The sequence below is a fragment of the Castor canadensis genome, chromosome 2 (genome assembly GCF_047511655.1).
Source record: "Castor canadensis chromosome 2, mCasCan1.hap1v2, whole genome shotgun sequence".
Lineage (NCBI taxonomy): Eukaryota > Metazoa > Chordata > Mammalia > Rodentia > Castoridae > Castor > Castor canadensis.
Genome location: NC_133387.1, coordinates 12,560,132 through 12,578,665, shown reverse-complemented (window position 1 = coordinate 12,578,665; position 18,534 = coordinate 12,560,132). Strand labels below are relative to the sequence as shown.

The 18,534-nt window shown below is 48.7% G+C and overlaps 1 protein-coding gene across 3 annotated transcripts; it reads right to left on the bottom strand.

Moving 5' to 3' along the window:
* Positions 1-136: 136 nt before the first annotated feature.
* Positions 137-15,410, bottom strand: Epha1 (EPH receptor A1). 3 transcript variants are annotated; one of them, XM_074061456.1, is made up of 18 exons: positions 15,256-15,410; positions 14,152-14,219; positions 9,657-9,938; positions 8,039-8,441; positions 7,435-7,590; positions 6,768-7,112; positions 6,512-6,639; positions 6,130-6,280; positions 5,775-5,871; positions 5,484-5,662; positions 4,519-4,644; positions 3,470-3,655; positions 3,302-3,363; positions 3,004-3,210; positions 2,671-2,820; positions 2,193-2,386; positions 508-663; positions 137-418 (listed from the first exon to the last, which is right to left on the bottom strand). In XM_074061456.1, the coding sequence occupies exons 1-18, from the start codon at positions 15,335-15,337 to the stop codon at positions 340-342; spliced, it is 3,051 nt and encodes a 1,016-aa protein (XP_073917557.1). In that variant the 5' UTR covers positions 15,338-15,410; the 3' UTR covers positions 137-339. The 3 variants fall into 3 exon arrangements, with proteins under 3 accessions (XP_073917557.1, XP_020036695.1, XP_073917558.1); XM_020181106.2 differs by having other exon boundaries at positions 5,484-5,542; XM_074061457.1 differs by lacking the exon at positions 7,435-7,590.
* Between the last annotated feature and the right edge of the window lie 3,124 nt (positions 15,411-18,534).

The following is an 18,534-nucleotide window of genomic DNA, read 5'->3' as shown; positions in this document are numbered from 1 at the left end:
TACTTCTTGGGGATGCAACAGAGGGAATAGAGAGATAAAACGATCAGGGATAGGGATGGAAACTCAGCTCCTGTTTATTTACAAAAATAGATATGCATATGCAAGTATATATTAAACCCTCCCCCCATGCCCACCCTCCCACAATTGCTTTATTTCCACCCCCCACCTCCATTTTTAAAACAGGCTCCTGGGTCCAGAGGCAGAGTCCTAGAAGAGTGGGCAGGAGCAGCACCAAAAGCCTACATCTTGTAGGTTGAAGAAGGGCCCAAGGAGTTGACAATGGCCCTGTCCTTGTTCCCTGAGGGCAGGGGAGGGCTGAGGTATCTCTGCTTTAGCTGCTCAGTCCTTAAACCCCTGAATACTGCAAAGAATACGCTTCTGGTGCCCTGGCAGTGTGATTCCCATCTGCGTCAGGTCCCTGTGGAAGAGGAAGGGAGGGCCTGAGTCTGGAGCCTCAGACTCCAGCCACCCTCCCTTGTCCAGGCCACCCCTGCCCAGTGTTCTCACTCGGCTGTCAGCTCCAGCACACACTCCATGGTGTCCAGCCCCGCTGAGCGGAAGTGCAGGATGTAGCGCTTCATGCGAATAGACTCAAGCCACTCAGAGACACTTCGATAAGGGATCCCATCAGAGCCACTCAAACTGGGCAGGCGGAGAGTCACCCTGTGGGGAACAGGGACTGGTTTGCATCGGCCTCCACGTTAGCATCCAGCACTGAAATTGGGTGCCCATGTAGAGATAATCTAGGCTTGGTGGATTAGCCAGCCTTGTCTGAACCCACTTCTTGGCCTGCTTCCTGGTGTGCTCACAGCAGTAGGTGGGCAGCTGACAGACCTGCTATGTGGACAGACCTAGGGAAGGTGGCTGTCCTGGGAGTTCATAATCAAAGTGGACCCTCAGTCTGTCAGACATGAAAGTGCCCCCTGAGAGGAAGAGGAAGGCAGGAGAGAATAGGCCAGCCAACTGGGTGCGGGTGGTCCTGCCTTTTCCCAGGGTGATTGCCCAAGTCCTAGGAGCAGTCCTGCTTGCCACCTTCAACCTTGGTTGTTATTCTTACACTCTGACGCCCACAATACAATGAGTGTTCCTGTACTAAAGCCAGTCAGAGCCAAAAACCATTAGCAAAGTAAATCTGGGGGAAAAATATCCAGCATTCCAGAAAGATTAGCACATGCAGTCTCCAGCGTCCGAGGGAGTTGTGCTCCAAAAGATAGCTTCAAAAGTTGGAACTTGGAGCACAATTGCTCCCAGAAACAAGGTTATATATGGTGGTTTGATACAGAGGCCTGTGCACCAGACTGCTTTACCCAATAAAGTACTCAAAGTCCAGCCTTGCCCGGCTCCCCCACCTGACCCCCTTCTCACTACTTCATTCTCTACATTCTGGCCATATTTCTGGTAGAATACAATTTTGACCATGTTCCTCCCAGTTTTGAGAAACTAGTCAACAGTTACCTGCACTCAAGAAGTCCAGCCTTCTTAGCAAAATTGTCCCTGAACTAGACATTGCCATTTCCTGCAACCATCAGCTCTCAGTGTCCCCCAGACTGGCCATGGTTTCAGAGCACTTCTGAGGCTCCCTCCTAGCTGCCCTTGCTGTCCCCACCCTAAACTAGCTGCCCAAGCTTCTTGGAGCAGGTACCATGCCGTTAAGCCCTACTGTATCTCCAATGTCTAGCAAAAAGCTTACACCAGTAGGTACTTCCAAAACTGTCAAATGTATAAACCTTTCTTCCACATGCAGGAATATTTTATGGTGAAGAGAATGTATCCCAAGTACCTGGCCACAGATACTCCCCAGAGACTCCATCTGTGCTACAATGTAGGGGGGCATGCAAGGATGGCTCTAGGAAGGCTCCCAGGTGAAGGTAGGGAGCTGAGACCTGGGCGTAGTTTTCTGCCATGTGGATAATCTAGAACTGACCTAATTTGTACCTTTTAAAACTCTCCATGTGCATCCCACCTCAGTGTGCTTGCTTCTTACCTTCTGTCAAACTATAGCCATGGAGCACATGACCTCATCTCCAGCAGGCTGGGCTCTCCCCAAGGTCAAGCACAGGGTCCTGCTCATACACCTGGACACTTGTCCAGAGCTTCTTAGGGCCCAGCACTCAGTGGACATAATAAAATGCTCATTTCTATTCTTCCAGATCTGCCCTCTGAATTCCTCTGTCCTTTCCCAACCTGGTTACCTGGGATCAAAGTTGGCGACGGTTCTCAGAGAGTGGGGGTCGGTAAGCAATTGCTCCAGATGTGCCCGTAGCTGGAGGAAGTGGGGCCGACGGGCACTGTCATATGCCCAGCAGTTCTTCATGAGTTCATACAGAGGGGCCGGGCAGTCCACAGGAGGGGGCAGCCGGTACCCATCCTCAATACTCTTCATTACCTACAGCAGAGGACAGGGAAGGCTGCCCTAGGGTAGAAAGCTAACCTGGAGGCCCAGGAAAAAACGATGTTCATACAGGATCATGGAGTTTCTAAGCAAACCTGACAAGGGTGGGAGTACTAATGGGAACAAAGGTGTGAGGTGAAGTGACAGAGAAGATAGGAGTGTAAAAACTTGGGATGAGGAAGAAGTAAGATTTTGGAGGAAAAAATCCATGGGAGGGACTTGGGAAGAAATGAGAAGTTGAGTTAGGCATGACTTGGGAAGGATTATTCTAAGCTCACCTCCTGATTGCTCATCTCCCCATAGGGCTTGTCCCCAAAGCTCAGCACCTCCCACATCACAATCCCAAAACTCCACACATCACTGGCTGTGGTGAAGATCCGATGAGCAATGGCTTCTGGGGCTGTCCAACGGATGGGGATCTTCCCTCCCTAAGGCATGGCACAGAAAAGTGATGATTCAGGACATGCACAGGGGTAAAGAAAACCACATGCGAAGGGAATGGGAGGTTATCATGCCTACATGAGCATGAGATTTTGTGGTTGTACATGCATAACCACGAGTGGCCCAAATAGCACATGTGAACGTGTACATGGTGTATACAGAGCTCTAACCTGGGTTTCATAGGTGCCATCAAAGTCGTCCAGGAGGCGGGTGAGGCCAAAGTCAGACACCTTGCAGCACAGGTTCTGACTCACCAAGATGTTCCTGGCAGCCAGGTCCCGATGGACATAATTGTGGTCACTGAGGTAGTTCATGCCTGATGCTATGCCCTGCAGCATGGCCACTAGCTGCCCAGGGACCAGCTGATCCTCCCGCTCCTGCAGGGGATGAGTGGGCAAGTTAGGGAATGGCCAGTTATCCCTCCTCCCAAGGCACAGGGCCCCATGATACATTCCCTTCCCAGCTCACCTTCAGGAAAGCATCTAGGGCTCCATTCTCCATAAATTCTGTGATGATCATGATGGGCTTTCCTGAGACACAAAGTGCATGCCATCACACCCAGAAGAGGCTTCCTGCCTTTGGTAGCTCACCCTCTTCCCTCCCCAGGCCCCAGCTCATGGAGACTGCTGCTCATACTCTTTGTGATAACGCCTTCCAGATGCAGAATATGTGGGTGGTTGAACTGGCCCATGATGGTCGCCTCACGAAGGAAGTTCCACCACTGGCCATCTGGGGATGTGTCTTTCAAGGTCTTAATGGCCACAGTCTTACAGTCCTGACTGGAGAGCCTCAGAGTCCCTCGATAGACTTCCCCAAACTCTCCTAGGTGCAAAGAAAACAAGGTTTTGGCCCTGCCCTGTCAGGCTACCCCAGGGTCAGGCAGTGACCCCTTCCAGTCCTCTAACCTTCTCTTCTGAAGGGTCAGAAACATGGAGTACCCTTGCTGGGACAGGGTTTCGGGACAGTCCAGAACCAACATGAAGCTCTACAACCTGATCAGCACTGTCTTCCATGGTTAGCATGCTACTTGACTTATAGTAGGTACTCACTAAATGCTGAGGGAATGAGTCTTATACAGCAGGACTGGGTTGTGTTTGTGAAGGGCAGGCTGGACCAGGGACAGTGCCCATGTGGCAGGGGGCAGCTGACCCTTGCTGGCTGTCTTCTGACAGTGAGCTCCCTGGCCCCAGCTTGGCCAGCCTGCCTGCATTATTGGCAAGGACACTGCTAAGCTTTGTTCTCTGCTCAGATCCATTTCCTCTGGTGACCCAAGGGAGCAGGGCAGTCCAAGGACACTGGGCCCCCAGTGGGGTGGAATGCTGACCTGGGGGGCTCTGAATCTCTCCTACTTTTGGGAACAATCTGAGAACAGCCTGACCCTGGCATTCAACATCTTTATGGACAGACATGGTATGTTTAACACTCTTTTATCAGAAACCCCATAACCCCTGAGAAAGTGTGCTGGAGGCAGAGACTGCTCCGGTGTACCTGATAGTTTTTTTTTTTTTTTAAACACAACACAGCAGTTTAAGGAGGATGCAGGTGGAGCAAGTATGAGCTCACCTGGGAACTCTGGGGCTAGAGGAGAGGTCAGCTGGGCTCTTCAGAGAAGGGGGCTGAAGGAAGGAGCTTGCTGGCAGCTCTGTGCTGCCACATAGAAAGCTGAGGTGCACAGCAGGGCTCACCTTCCCCTATGACTGTGTCCACAGTCAGCCAGCCTGGGTCAAGCTCCTGGGTGAAGTCCAAGGCCCCCTGAGCAGGGTCTTCATAGGCCTGGAGGTCCACGTAGGGCTTCAGCCACAACTTGTCCTCTGGGGTGGACAGGGGTCTCAGCCACAACAGCACCCACTCAGGGTTCAGAGTACAGGGGTTGAGGGGAGGGCAAGCAGCGAAGCCTGTTCCCCACTTCTCTGCTACCTGAGGTGAACCTTGTTTGGGCTCAGGAGGGAGAAAGTCTCTATTCTTAGCATTGAAGTCAGTCTCCACATCCTGGCCCTTCTTCCTGCAATACTCTAAGCTCCTCTCTCCTCACTCCCCAGGGTTCAAAGCAGTGGCCAGAACCCAGGCCTGGGAGCAGATTCCCTCCCCTGAGTTACCCAATCTTCCCATGGCTCATGGTGGGCTTCCATTTGGTTTGCTTTGGTCCCCATGTCCTTCTAGTCAGTCACACCTCATTTGTTCCCAGCCAAAACATTCCTTCCACTCTAGCTACTTCCATAGAAACAGACTGCCCTCTGACAGGGCCACCTAATGAGGTGACAAGCAGGAAGCCCACATCATGCCTCAGAGGACTTTAATCCGCAACCCCCCCCCCAACCCCTGGTCTGGCCTTGACCCACAGACCTGGCCACCTGAATGGGGAAGGCTGCCTACAGCCCAAGTTGGTGGTGCATTGGCCCCAACACCCAGCAGAAAATTGCATCAGAGCCACTGTCGGCTCTCAGGGCAGAGTTAATTAACCAAAGTTAATTAGGTGAGGAAACATGAGAGCCCTGGGGACAATAAAACTTGACTATACCCCCAGAGTTGACCTGGCAATATGGGTCCCTTGGCTGTTTCCCAGTGGCATCACACAGACATACACATGCACACACACACACACACACACACACACGTAAGCACCTGAGTGCACACAGGTGCTCTGGCTTACCTCGATCAACATCAGCGACATGGTCACGCTGCCTCTGCTGTCCTTGCCGATGGCTTCTTCTGTGGGGGTGAGGCAGCATCTTCAGGTCCCAGGACCACCTCAGTGGTCCAGTGGGCTCTGGCTGAATTTGCCCCAGAAGCATCTGGGACTGGGTGTACAGGATCGGTGGAAGGATACACCTGAGCTTTGGTAGTAGGGGATAGGAGGGTCATCAGGGCCACAGTCAGGGCTTCTGATGAAGCAAAGGGACCCAGAAAGACTGAATGGGGGGGGACAGGAACCAACCAGCACCTTGAACGGAAGACATGAATCCCGAGCAGCAGAGCTAGACCAAGCAGCAGCCCAAAGATGATGGCAACAATCTCTCCTCCAGTCAGGCTCCTGGAAACTGTAGGCAAAAGGGTGAGGAAGTCTTGGGGTTCATAGTCCATGGGGTGAAAGAGGTTAAAAGGCAGGGCCCTGAGTATGCCAGGATCAGGTCTCTCAGTAGGCATTGGATACATGCCTGTCTCTTATATCAGGGGAATCACTCTGTGTATGTGTGTACATGCGTGCAGAACAGTGTAATGGTTACTAACTGGAATAGGAGCTAAGGTATATGTGTGAAATGGCAAGTGTGTTTGGAGAGCAACAAGAAATAACCCACCTGGTGGGCTGGTCCGAAACTCATGGTCAGGGGAGAAAGGGCCAGGACCCAGTGGAGTCAACATTCTCACTCTGACGATGTATGTGGTATCTGGCTGCAGTTTTGTCAATAAGACCCTAGGTTCTAGAACCATCTGGTGCCATTCTTCATCCTGTGTGTGGAAGTTGTGTTAACTAGTCTGTGCTGAACCAGATCCAGGTGGAGATGATGGAGACGTAGGGGAGGGGTTGGCTAATATCATAAGGACAGGATTCTTTGCAGACTTTTGTCCTGAGAAAGCCAGTTTGCTGTGGGTGGTTCCCTACCCCTCAACCCAGGCTAGGTATATTGGAGTGTGCCAAAGCAACAGACACCAAAGAGCATCTCCCAGTAGCATCCTGACCTGGTTCAGTACATGCAGCTCATAGCTCAGGTTCCCCCCAGGACTGCGGGGCCGGGACCCTGCCCAGGTCAGCTCCAGCTGCCTTGGTTCTTTCTTCACCAGCCTTAGAGATAGACCTGATAGTGACTCTGGGCATCCAGAGGAACAGCATTGGATTTGGAAGGAAAAAAGGAATAACTTAAGGAGCATTTCCACTGCTTCCTGCCCTTCACTTGTCCCTGTATCTTAGGCTATCTGTTTGCTCCAGGTGCCTCACCTGCATGCCACATGTTGATGCTGAGGGAGGCACTGGCAGGACTGGAGTTGTCCATCCCTGACACTCTGTTTTGGGCTTTGACATTAAAGGTATAGTTGGCATAAGGTTCAAGGCCTTCGACTCGCACAGTAGGCATGGTGAGCCCCCCAGTCCCTGGGGAAAAGCGCACACTTGTCCCACAGGACTGGCAGGGCCCCCCATCCTGTGCTGTGGCCCTACACTGGAAACATTCCACACTGTATTTGACATCCTGGCGTCCCCCTGTGTCTGATGGGGGTTCCCAGTGTAGAGAGAGCAGAGTCCCTGATGCAGAGAAACTCAGGTTTTGGGGAGCAGACGGAGGACCTGTGGGAGAAAAGGGGCCATCAGTAACTGCTAGTTTCGTTCTTACCCAAGCTGCTGACCCCCTCCTTTGTCTATCCCCCAACCCCTGAAGTCCTCCAAAGCTCTCATAGGAGATCTGACTTCTACTGAAGAGAAAGCATTGACCACATCTCTGCAGTTTTCCAGGGAGAGCAGGTCCACAGAGGGGCTGCAAGTAAGTGCCTGACACCCTGGACAGTCACCAATACCTCATGATAAGCTCTGGGAAATTCTCATCTTAACAAAGGGCTGCATAGGTCCAGCACCTCCTCCCAGATGGCCAGGCCCTGCCCCTTGGACTCACGTGTGCATGCTACCTCAGGGCCCTCCCCAGGGGCTCGGTAATGGCCACTCTCACAGGTACAGATGATGGCCCCCTCAGACTCTGCTGTGCTGTGTTGGGGGCACTTGAGACAATGGGGTATGTTCAAGTCAGTCCGATAGGAGCCACTAGGGCAGACTGGAGAGAGAATAGAGCAGAGCCATGTTTTTCTAATGTTTTATATGAAGAACCAATCCCACACTCTTTCCACCCCAGTCCCTTGTACTGGAAACACCTGTGCATATGTGTACACAGGACTCTTGGGCACTCACTGAGATGGTTAGGCATGGTGGTGCATGCCTATAATCCCAGTGCCCAGGAGGCAGAAGCCAGAGGATTTTGAGTTTGAGATCAGCCTTGGCTATATAGTGAGACTATTTCTCCAAAAACCAACAACTAGAGATGCAGTTCAGTGGTAGAATACTTGGTTAGCATGCATAAGGTCTTGAGTTTGACCTCCCAGTATTAAAAAACAAAACAACAAAAAGCAAAATGCTGAGATACAGCCTCAGCCTCCTTCCCTGGCTTGGCACCTAGGAGACCCTCCCAAGTGATCCCTAGGGATTCTCAGTGCCTCCTTCCTTACCACTGCATCCCATGCCACCACTGCCTTCCTCATAGCCAGGTTTACAGTGGCACCGGCCCACGGGCACCAGCCACTCGCCGTCAGGGCTGCAGTGCATGCGGGGTGTACTAGAAGGTCCAGGAGTGATCTGTGCATGGGGCAGGCAGGTCCCAGACACTTCTACCAACCCGCCAGGTCCAGGGAGAGTGTCAGGAAATTGGGCCAAGCCATGTACAGCCTCAGGACAGCGCTGGTAGAACACCCGTACAGACACCAGGGCCACACAGGCACCTGGGTTGTGGAAAGCAAGGTAGAGACCGCGGCGGGTCAGGTGGCCCAAGGAGCAGCGCTCCACATTGAGCTTCACAGAGCCAGATGCAAGGTCTTGAATGGTGAAGCTCTGGTCTGCGGCCACTGTAGTTACCTGGGAGGAAGGGCAGGAGATGAGGGGGTGATGCTTCATTCCTACATAACATCTATAACTTGAAAATCTAAAACCTGAGATGCTCGCAAGCCTAAGGAATATCACAAATGGAAAATCCCAACCTTGACTTCATGTCACAGCCACATTAAAAATGCAGGCACACTAAAACTATTAAAACTACGATCAACTTATATGTATAAGGTGTATATGAAACATAAGGAATTTTATGTTTAGACTCGGATTCCATCCTCAGGATATTTCATTATAAGCAAATATAAAGTCTGAAAAACTTTGAAATCTGTAACATTCTTGATCCCAAGTATTTTGGATAAGGGATACGTAACCTGTATTTTGTGATCTAAATCACCATGATTGAAAGTTTATTATGTGTGAGATACCAGGCTAAGCATTTGGTGTGCATTATGTTACTTAGTCGATGCAGTAATCCCATGAGGTAGGATGTCTTATCATCTCTACTTAACAGATGAGGAAGCTAAGGCTAAGAGAAATTAGATATCTTGCATGAGATCACATGGCTACAATATCTTGGGGGCTAGAATTGGAATCCAGGAAGTGGAACTCCAGGAATTTCCACTATTGGAAGGTGTTCCCAACCTTAATATCAATGAAGTGATCAGTTGTAGTGTGTCATAATTAATTTATTACCAAGAACAAACTTTACAACCTTTGCTCTTTGGGAAGAAATGAGAGCACATCTGCTAATAATATACTCCTTACTGTTTTGTATTTTGGTGTGTTCCTGAATAAGAAAAAGGGATGGTACTAGAGACTGCCAACAAGGAATTACCCTACTATGTAACAGTAACTCATAGGGGTGTGTCGCACATGAACACCATGGGTACTGAAGAAAAAGTTTAAAAACCTCTGCACTATCTACCTTCTTTCACCATGGCATCCTGCTATCTCAATGGATACAAGTATAAAACTGTAGAATAGAAAAGACTGCCCCTATTATTATGGCTATTATATGACAAGGTAACCAAAGCTTGGAGAGGCTAAATGACATACCCAAAGTCAGGACAAGGCAAGAAGACACTCAATCCAGCCTTTCTGGTTTCTAGTCCCACATTCTTTTCATTATTCTACATTTGTACTGTCTTCCTGTCTCTGCCTTCCTTTTTTTCTTATTTGAGAGGGGTCATGGTAAGGAGCCAGGTAGGGATTAGTTTCAGTAGTAGTGGCATGCAGTAGTACCTTTTGGAACAAGGGCCGTCGGAGTTGAATGCCTACATCCTGTTCACTCTCCATGTACAGAAGGTTGAAGGTCTCCTTGCAGCCCACAGGCCCAGCTCCCCCAGGGAAACTCTTGCAGTCACGTACAGTGAACTGCAGCTCTACATGGACACGTGAAGCCTCCTCCCCTCGGTAGATCCAATTGGAGCGAAGCCAGTGGTCAGTGTCTCCACCTTCCTGCACTGGGCAGTCCTGGTACATGTATAGGGGTGTCCCATTCAGCATCTGTTGTACCTCACTCCACTGCAAGAAGAGAATCCGGGTCAGGGTCCAGACTGCTGCTGATGAAGAAGCTGGTATTGGAGCACCCCATTCCCCTCCTCCCAACCCCCACAATGTTCATGCCACTTGATCTACCTAACCTGATTCCTCAGCCTCAGGATAGCAGGTTAAGTGTTTAAGGTTGAGGATTTGCCTGGATATGGGATGGATAAGACAGTAGCTCCTTAACATCCTTACCAGCCCTCTCTGGTCCCTTCAATTAGCTTGCCTCAAACATAACAGTGTGAGCACCAATTTTTACTTGTTTTATCAGCAGAGCCATCAGGTACCCCAAAGGCAAAGCTCATTCACAACCTTTCTGCCTATTTGTTCAGAGGAGACTTCTCTTTTTTCTTCTCTCTCTCTCCCTCCTTCCTCCTCTTTTTTTTTTTTTTTTTTAATATTAAAGCCCCTCTGCTTGTGGAAGGCAAGAACAAGTACATAACTGTCTGTGTGGAAGAATCTCACCCCTCCAATGTTCCTTCCAGTTACAGCACTATCAAAACCAATCAGAAAGTTGGCTGGATTCCCAGGCACTATCTAGTCTACCCCTTTAACTTCTTTTACATTAAAGGAAAATTTAAACGAATAACAACAATGGCTGGCACCATTATAGCACTTACAATTGAACTAGTCACTGTTCTAAGCACTTCCCATGAGGAAACTGAGGCACAAGCAGGTGGAGTGACTTGCCTAATTGCGGAGTGACTTACTCAGTGATTATAAAGTCAAGGAACAGAGGTGCAGAATAAAATGTTAAGTCCCCTCATTCTTCCACTCTTGTTCTCAGAGGCAGCCACTCTTAATAATTGGAATAGTTTTCCAGACTACTCTCAGTGCCTCTAGAGAAATGCCTAAAGGCCCTGTTTTTGTTTTTTATATAAATGAGATCATACATATGTTATTCTGTAACCTACTTGCTTTAAAAAATAATGTTTTAGAAAGATGTCTATATGAGTATGTATAGACCTTTTTAGCAACCTATAAAGAGTATTCCATTGTAGGGATATACCATGACTTATTTAATCATTCACCAGTCATATTGTTGGGCATTTAGGTAGCTTTTAGTTTAGGAAAATATACAGATTAATGTAAGATTTCTGAAGAACTTGTTAGATATGCTACACATTTTAAAAGATACTGCTAAATTGCCTTCTAAAAGATTTTTATCAATTTATACTTCTACAGTACAAGAAGGCTTATTTTCTACAAACCTCACCATCACTGGATATTAATGTTCTTTTTTCCTTTTGCCAATCTGATGGTCAAAACAACTTCTTACCATTTTTCCTTGCATTTCTTTGAAGGGGAGGCTATGTGTTTCTCTTTTGTTCACTGGCTATTTTATATTTCTATGCACTTATTTGTTCATAGCCTATTATCCTTTGATAATTCATTTGGATAAGCTTTTAAAAAACATGTTATATAGACATTAATCATTTTGCTTAACATGCTTCTTTGTTTAATTGTATTTTTCTATGGATATACATTTAAAAATTTTACATAATAATGTCATGATTTGGGGGTTTGTATATTTTGTATGGGAAGGTCTCCCATTGCATTATTATAAAGTGCTTCTGTCTTTTGTTTTAAACTTTTTGTACATTTGTTTTTTAGGTTTACATTTTAATCTCCTTAAAATTTAGTGTGTGCATGTGTGCGTGTGTGCGTGTGTGTGAAGTAGTAAAGTAAGGAGGTGTTTTTACTTTCTTTGCTTAAAAACCAAAAACTATCTACAGACATCCGATTGTCAATTTAATGGCTTGTTAATACTTTGGAGGCCCAGAACACACCATCCCAAAGTATAACTCTTTGTCATACTCAGAAACTGTAGACACAGTAGTTCTGAAAAGCTGTTCTTTATCAAAAGAAATTTATATTTCTGAAGGAAATCTACATTAGGAAGGAATCTGTAGCAGGAATAGGGCCGCTCCACGATAACTTCTAATACCCCAGAGACTTATTATCTGCACAGCAGGATAGTCTTTGTTCACCTGAACACAGGCTAGTCCCACTTCTCCACCCTCAACTCCTTTCTATAGCTCAGGAGTAGATAAATGCTTCATCCATCTCACTCTTCCTCCAGTATCATATTTTGGGCCTCCTGTGTATATACATGTAACTAGAATAGGGCTTCTCCTGTTATGGATTGCCAGTTTCATAGACTCCAGTATGAAAACACCAGGGGTGGAAAGTTTTCTGTCCCCCATAATACGTTCCACATTGGTTTGCAATTCCACTGTCATCTTCATTAAAAACTATGTATGTGGGCTTGTTTTTGGACTTTCTATCCCATCCCATTGGCCTCAGTATTCTTGTCAGTGTACTCCATGTATTAATCATTGTTGATGCTCTGATATCTGTTGATAGGACAAGTCTCCCACTTCATTCCTCTTCCAAAAATATTCTCATTCTTAAGTATTTTCTCTGCCTGATGAATTTATGAAAAAAAAGCACTCAGATTTTCTAAAATATTCCATTGATATTTTTGGATGCCACCCCTTCATTTCATATGGAAGAGACCAAGGTCCTAAGAAAGTTCCTTTTCCTGGTTTTTTACTCCACTCCTGTGCATGGCCTCTCATGCTTACTTTCAGCTCTGGGAAAGGCAAGAAAAAGCATCCTTCATTAAGAATTTATAGTGGGGTGGGATAGAAGTACAAGCTGCTGTGAGGAACATATTTCTGCATTATGTCAGAGAGTTCAAAGATCAGGCAAGGGGTATCTGAAAGGCAATGAAGCTATAATGAGAAGACAACTAGAGTCTGTGCTGTGAGGAGGCCAGAGCCCATGTGGCAGGCACAGGGTGGGACAGGTGGACAGGGCAGTGGGTGGTAAATGTGCAGCTCAGTAACCAGATTGCCAAGACTGCAGCTGGAGCCTAGGGAGCAGATGTTCCCAGCTGTAACTGCCTCTTCCAGTTCTAGCACTGAAGATGGGGAAGAATCAGGGGGGCAGGAACAGCACTATGGATCCTTTCACTTAACACTCAGGCCCAACTGGCTGCTACATGGGTGCATTTGAGGAGCCTGACTCTGCGTAGAGAGTAGCAGTATGGGACTGCTGACTGTCTTATTACCCTCCTAGCACAAGGTTGAGAAAAGGACCTTGCTCCCAGTCAGGCCCAATTAGGGAAGAGTTACTTGGGTGGGGCTGGCAGGGGCACAACACAGGGACAGTGAGAGCCAGCAGATGGACCTGCTGCCATCGTTGTGGAGTGATTAGCTGGTTTATGAGATGAAGCATCTATTAGGGCTGGCTTAATCCAGGATTTTCCAAACAGCCCCTCCTGGAGGATATATTATGGCTTAGTCTATTAACTGTAATTACAAGCCACTCTGTGAGAGAGTGAACACAGAATGGAGCAAAGACCCTCAGACCAAAAGGGAAAGAAAGCAAGTACTGCGACCCCAGAAACAGTGGTTGCACTGAAGTTTCAGGTCCTGGAAGGGAGCACCCTGAGAACAGGGTCTGGGACCAGCAACTCTCCAGGCAGCCTCCTGTGGTTCTGCAGCCAGCTCTGCTGGGTGGTAGCAGAGGTGTTTCTGGACTTTGTGTAGGAATATGCTTGCTGAGATTCACCCACAACCCACCTCTGTTCACTGGTTCTCAGGGACACCCAAGGAGGGAAGGGACTTGGAGCAGGCTCTTGTGTCCTCAAACAGCTGGAGTACATTGTATGCCTGGAGCCTACCTGGGAGGGATGGAGAATAAGCCAAGGGCTAGGAGACTGGAGGGGAGCAGCTTCTAACTTTGAGGGTATCAGACCCTTTGCCCCTGAAACCTATCCAAGAAACTCCACTGGGATGAATGGAGCTGAGGCTGAGGGTGAGGCTGCTTTCCTGGTGCCTCTGTCCCTCTGTCCCAAGCAAGACTCTGGTTTCAGCCTTCAGCATTCTCCAGCACAGCCATGCTCTCCCCCATGGGATGTGAGTTCATCTCCTCAGATCCCGGTAAGTATTCACAACTACAGCAGGGAGGGGGAGGGGCCAGGAGGTGGAGACATTTCCTGTGGGGCAAAGTTTGACCCCCCCATATCCCATTCAGGAGGCTCTGACTCAGCTTCCCCTCCCCCTTACAGAGGAGACACTTCCAGTTTTTCCTGCTCTTTTCTGTTCCTCCACCCACCTCTCCACCTCATTTCCCACTGGCCTTCAGCCTTGAACCTTCCTACACCCTTCCTTCAGACACTTACCCCATCCTCTGGGGGATCCAGCAGCCAGCCCAACTCTCCTTGTGCCATGCTTGTGTCCATCAAAGTGACTGAAATTGGGAAAAAGAAAAGGAGAGTGTTACTTCTAGGGGAGGAAGTGGCCCTGCAACCCACATTCCTCTCTTTTAGGACCCTCCAGCCCCAAGGCTTCAACATTGTCTTCCTAACGGCTTGGACAACCTGAGGCTCAGGGGCACAAAAGGACCCAGGAATGAGGAGTGAGGAGCTCTAGGTGTTACACTGTCTTATTCAGAGTGTGAAGGGAGCAAGGCAGAGTGGGACAAGGGCTGGAGTGCTGGAGCTTTGACCAAAGTCAACCAAAGCATGAGGAATACCCCTACTGAGAACTGCACCGCTAGACCCTGGGGCGGGGCGGAGGGGTGGGGGGTGGGAGGCTGGAGAGGTTGGGGCATCCAAGAGCTGCAGAGCTATAATGGGTGGATGGCAGCGGGAACTTGCCCTCTGAGAATGCTGAATGGGACCCTAGAAGGAGGTTCCTCGGTGGAGAGACGATTTTCACTGTCAAAGGCCTGCCCTGGCCTGTGACTGGCGGTACAAGGCACCACTCGGATTTGGGGAAGTGGAGGAGCAGCACTGGAGAGGGCGTGCACGACTTTAGGTGCAAGGTTTGGCCCCTACACCTGGGAAACCCTTTAGCTTCTAACCTTTCTACTCCCTACCACCCCACCCCCATCCCCGCCCCGTAGCAGGTTCCTCTGTGGCCTTGGCTTAGGCTGACAAAGGCCGCTTCCCACCTCGGACTTTAGAGGGCCCGGATTTCTGGGTTGGGCAAAAGAAGGGTCCAAGATGCAGGAGTGGGGGTGCGGCTTCTTGGCAATGGTGAGGAATCCCTCTCCACCCCCAGGCATATTTGCTGGCCAGCAAAAGGGGGATGGGGGGAACTGGCCCGGGAGTGCAGCACTTCGGGGTTAAAGAGCAAAGATTGGCCTGGCCAATCGATAGCCTGGCGACCCGGGCGAAACCAGGGAGGGAGCGCGAGTGGGGCGCGGGGAGCAGGGCCTCCTCTGGAATGCGGGCTCCCGCAGGGGGCTGCGGGGGGTGGGCGGCGAGGGCGGGGGTCGGTACCTTCCTCGGCGCGCGACCCCGGGGGCAGCGGGGCGCAGAGCAGCAGCAGCAGCCCGAGCCCCAGGGGCCAGCGCCGCTCCATGGCGCCGGCCGGGACCTGGGACCTCGGCCCCGACAGCTGGGCCAGGTTGCAGGGGACTGGGTAAGCCTGGCCGGCCGGGCGGAGGCGGGGGGGTGGGGCCAGACCCGGGGGCGGAGTCTTGGCCTCACCTGGTTCACCTTCTTAAAGAGACAGTAGGGCAGGAAGGAAACTTGTTAGACAGGTAATAAACTTCAAAACCTGGAGGTGTCTTGACCGGAATGAGACTGCGGGTGCCGCCTAGTGGGTGAGACTAGAAATTGACTAACCAATTAGAATTGAATTCTCGATTCTAATTCTAAAGCCGACCCAATCTTGATCTAGACTTTAACTTAATTCTACTTCTAACTCGACCTAACTCGTGTATTGCTCCTTCTTTTCTGCAGATCCTAGACTTGTAATTGACGCTTGGAAAGGCGGGGTGAGAGACACGCCTTCATTCCGTGATACGGAGGTATCACAATGCAAACTGGTACAACTCCCTAGCAAAGCAGTAAGGGAACTTGGGAAGGGAAGCAATCCCAGACAGAGGGGCGCTTTAGAGAGATCTTCAGGGAGACGTTGGTGTGACCTGGGTGTTCAGTGACAGAGATTGGGAAACGCATGAGCAAGGGCCTGCAGGCGGGGAGCCTTAAGGTGCGCTCAGGGAGTGGTGAAAGGACCAGTTTGACTGTCTCGGGAGCCAGGGCAGAAAGACAGGTGTGAACCAGAGCAGAGAAGGTCTTGGTAAACATGCGAAGGCGTTTGAACCTTGCCAGGCACCGACAGAGCAGACATGAGGAACTGGGGAGAGTAGGTGCTTGCCGCCTACCTTGACCCTATCTGGTGGTGTCAACCCCCGGCCCTCCTGTCCTCTTGAGACTGACTACATTGTACTGAATAACTGTTATTTCAGCCTCTATTCTGTGTGCTTTAAACTCTGAAAACACTGAAGAAGAGTAAGACAATTCTGGCCCTAAACAAAGTATGGTTTGAAGAGGGCTGAGGGTGAGGACTGAAGCAAGCACACAGGGTGAGGACTAACATGCAGGTGGGAGTGAACCCCATGGAGATGCAAACAGGGGTGTCAGTAACTCAGAGGGGAGCCAGGCATCCATGGAAGATTCCACTCCTGGCCCCCTTCTTACAACCCTCCCTGGCTCTATGACATTGGAGCAGGTTCAGTCATGTCATTTAAGTTGTTGCATGTTTTGGTCACTGAGAAGGTGGGTAGGTGGCAAATTTTAGATGCTTATTTTATTTTTAAGAATTAATGTTTCTCCAGTGAAATTTGTTGAAATTGTTTTAAGAAGTGGGAGAGAGTGGATAAGGGAGAATGATGGAGGGGGTGAATCCAATAAAGATAAAGTTTAAGCACATATGTAAAGGTCACACTGTTTTCCCCATACAACTATTATATCCTAATAATAAGGGGGAAAAAGAATGCTTCCTGTGTTTTTCCTTTTATGTGCAGATATATATAAGGTAAATATGGCCCATAATTTCTGGACCTAGCTTATGCTTATTGGCATAAATAAATAAGTGTAATCCACATATATTGGTTAGAATTCATGTTGAACAGAAAGGAGCTAAATAAAACATAGAACTCTCCCTCCTCCCACTGTTTGATATCTGTTCCCCAGGTTAACTACCACTGACTGTTTCTTATGGTTCCACTCAGTATTTTGCCCCTATGTACACAACAGCTTTGATCTTCCCTGCCTCTCTCTCTACTCCTACATACATACATGCTTTTAAATTGTACCTATGGAAAGGGCCAGGGGATAACCAGTATCCCACACCAGGGGCCCCTTTTCTAATATTAAAGATTCTGGCAAGGAGGAGGAGGTTCATGACTGCTTTCTGGGACCAGAGCTTTGTGATTTCAGCAGGGAGGAATGGGCAAAGGGTACGAAGCCAACAGAAGGGGGAAACGAGCAAGCTTTGGACAATCACTGCTAGGAAACAAGCCAGACTAGGGTGAGGTAATGCATGTGCTGCTTGCTGTAGTTTGTTAAAGTTAGAAGACCCTTGGGACTCAGGGGGATGCAGGACTGTGCCACACAGTGAGAGGTAGAATCTACAGCCTTGGAAAAGAGCCTTACTCTTGTTTTAGGATGGATCCTCTACTCTGATCAGAAACTCTTGCATATGGGAAATGCATATTGTTCTATCTCCATTCCGGATGAACCTGATTTAACATTTCTTTCTTTATTGTAAGAGGAGGCATGCCTTTGATTTTGGACTATCTTTAACAGCACAACTGTGTTGGGATTTTCATTCTCGGGCTTCAGTTCCCTGGATCTGCATCATTTCTGAGGTCATTTCCAGGGCCAGTCCTGGACAATGGAAAGATAGCAAGACTCTGAGTCAGAAAATTTAGGACAATTCCCTTAGCTGTTCTATGCTTCGATTTCCTTAGCTATAAAATGGGATTAATCATGCCCACCTCATAGAATAGGTGTTATCATCAAAAGAGGAGAAAGTGCTTCATTAACTGCCAAGTCCTGAGCAAATGTTAATTTGCTAGGAGAATGGTGGAGGCTGAGGTTCTCCAGCAGGCCTCCCAGCTTACTCCAGAGAGGAACAACCACTATGACTAAGATGTCATGTTTTTCCTTTTAAAATTAACTTTACTGAGGGATAACATACATGAAATAAATTGCACCCATTCTGAGTGGACAGTTCAATGGCCTCTGACAAACTCTTATGTCCTTGTTACCTTATCTCTGTGAAGATACAGAACACTTCCTTGGCTTAGAAACATTTCCTCCCACCCCTTTAAATCAATCTCATTTCTGGTCCCAGGCATCTGTCAGTGTAGATACATGGTCCTTTTCCAGAATTTCATGTAGTCTCTGGGGTCTGGCTTTTCCCCTTTAAACAGTATGTTCCGAAGATCCATCCATATTGCATGTGTCAGCTGTTTGCCCCTTTTCATTGCTAAGCAGTGTCCCCTGTGTGACTGTCCTAAGACCTCATTTAACAATCAAAGTCAAAACTGAAAATTCTATCTCTGCTCTGATCTCCAAAGGGCCTAGGCCTCTAAGCTGACAGGGCCTCCTGAAAGGACTCTTCTCCCTAGTTAGAAAGAACTCAACATGTCTGGTGTTGTCCTCCTTCTGCAATCAAGAGGGAGACCTGCAGAGTTTCTACAACTGGGACCCCCTGGGCTCTGGTTTGTTCCTGAATCACTGACCTTAACACTACCCTATTTATAT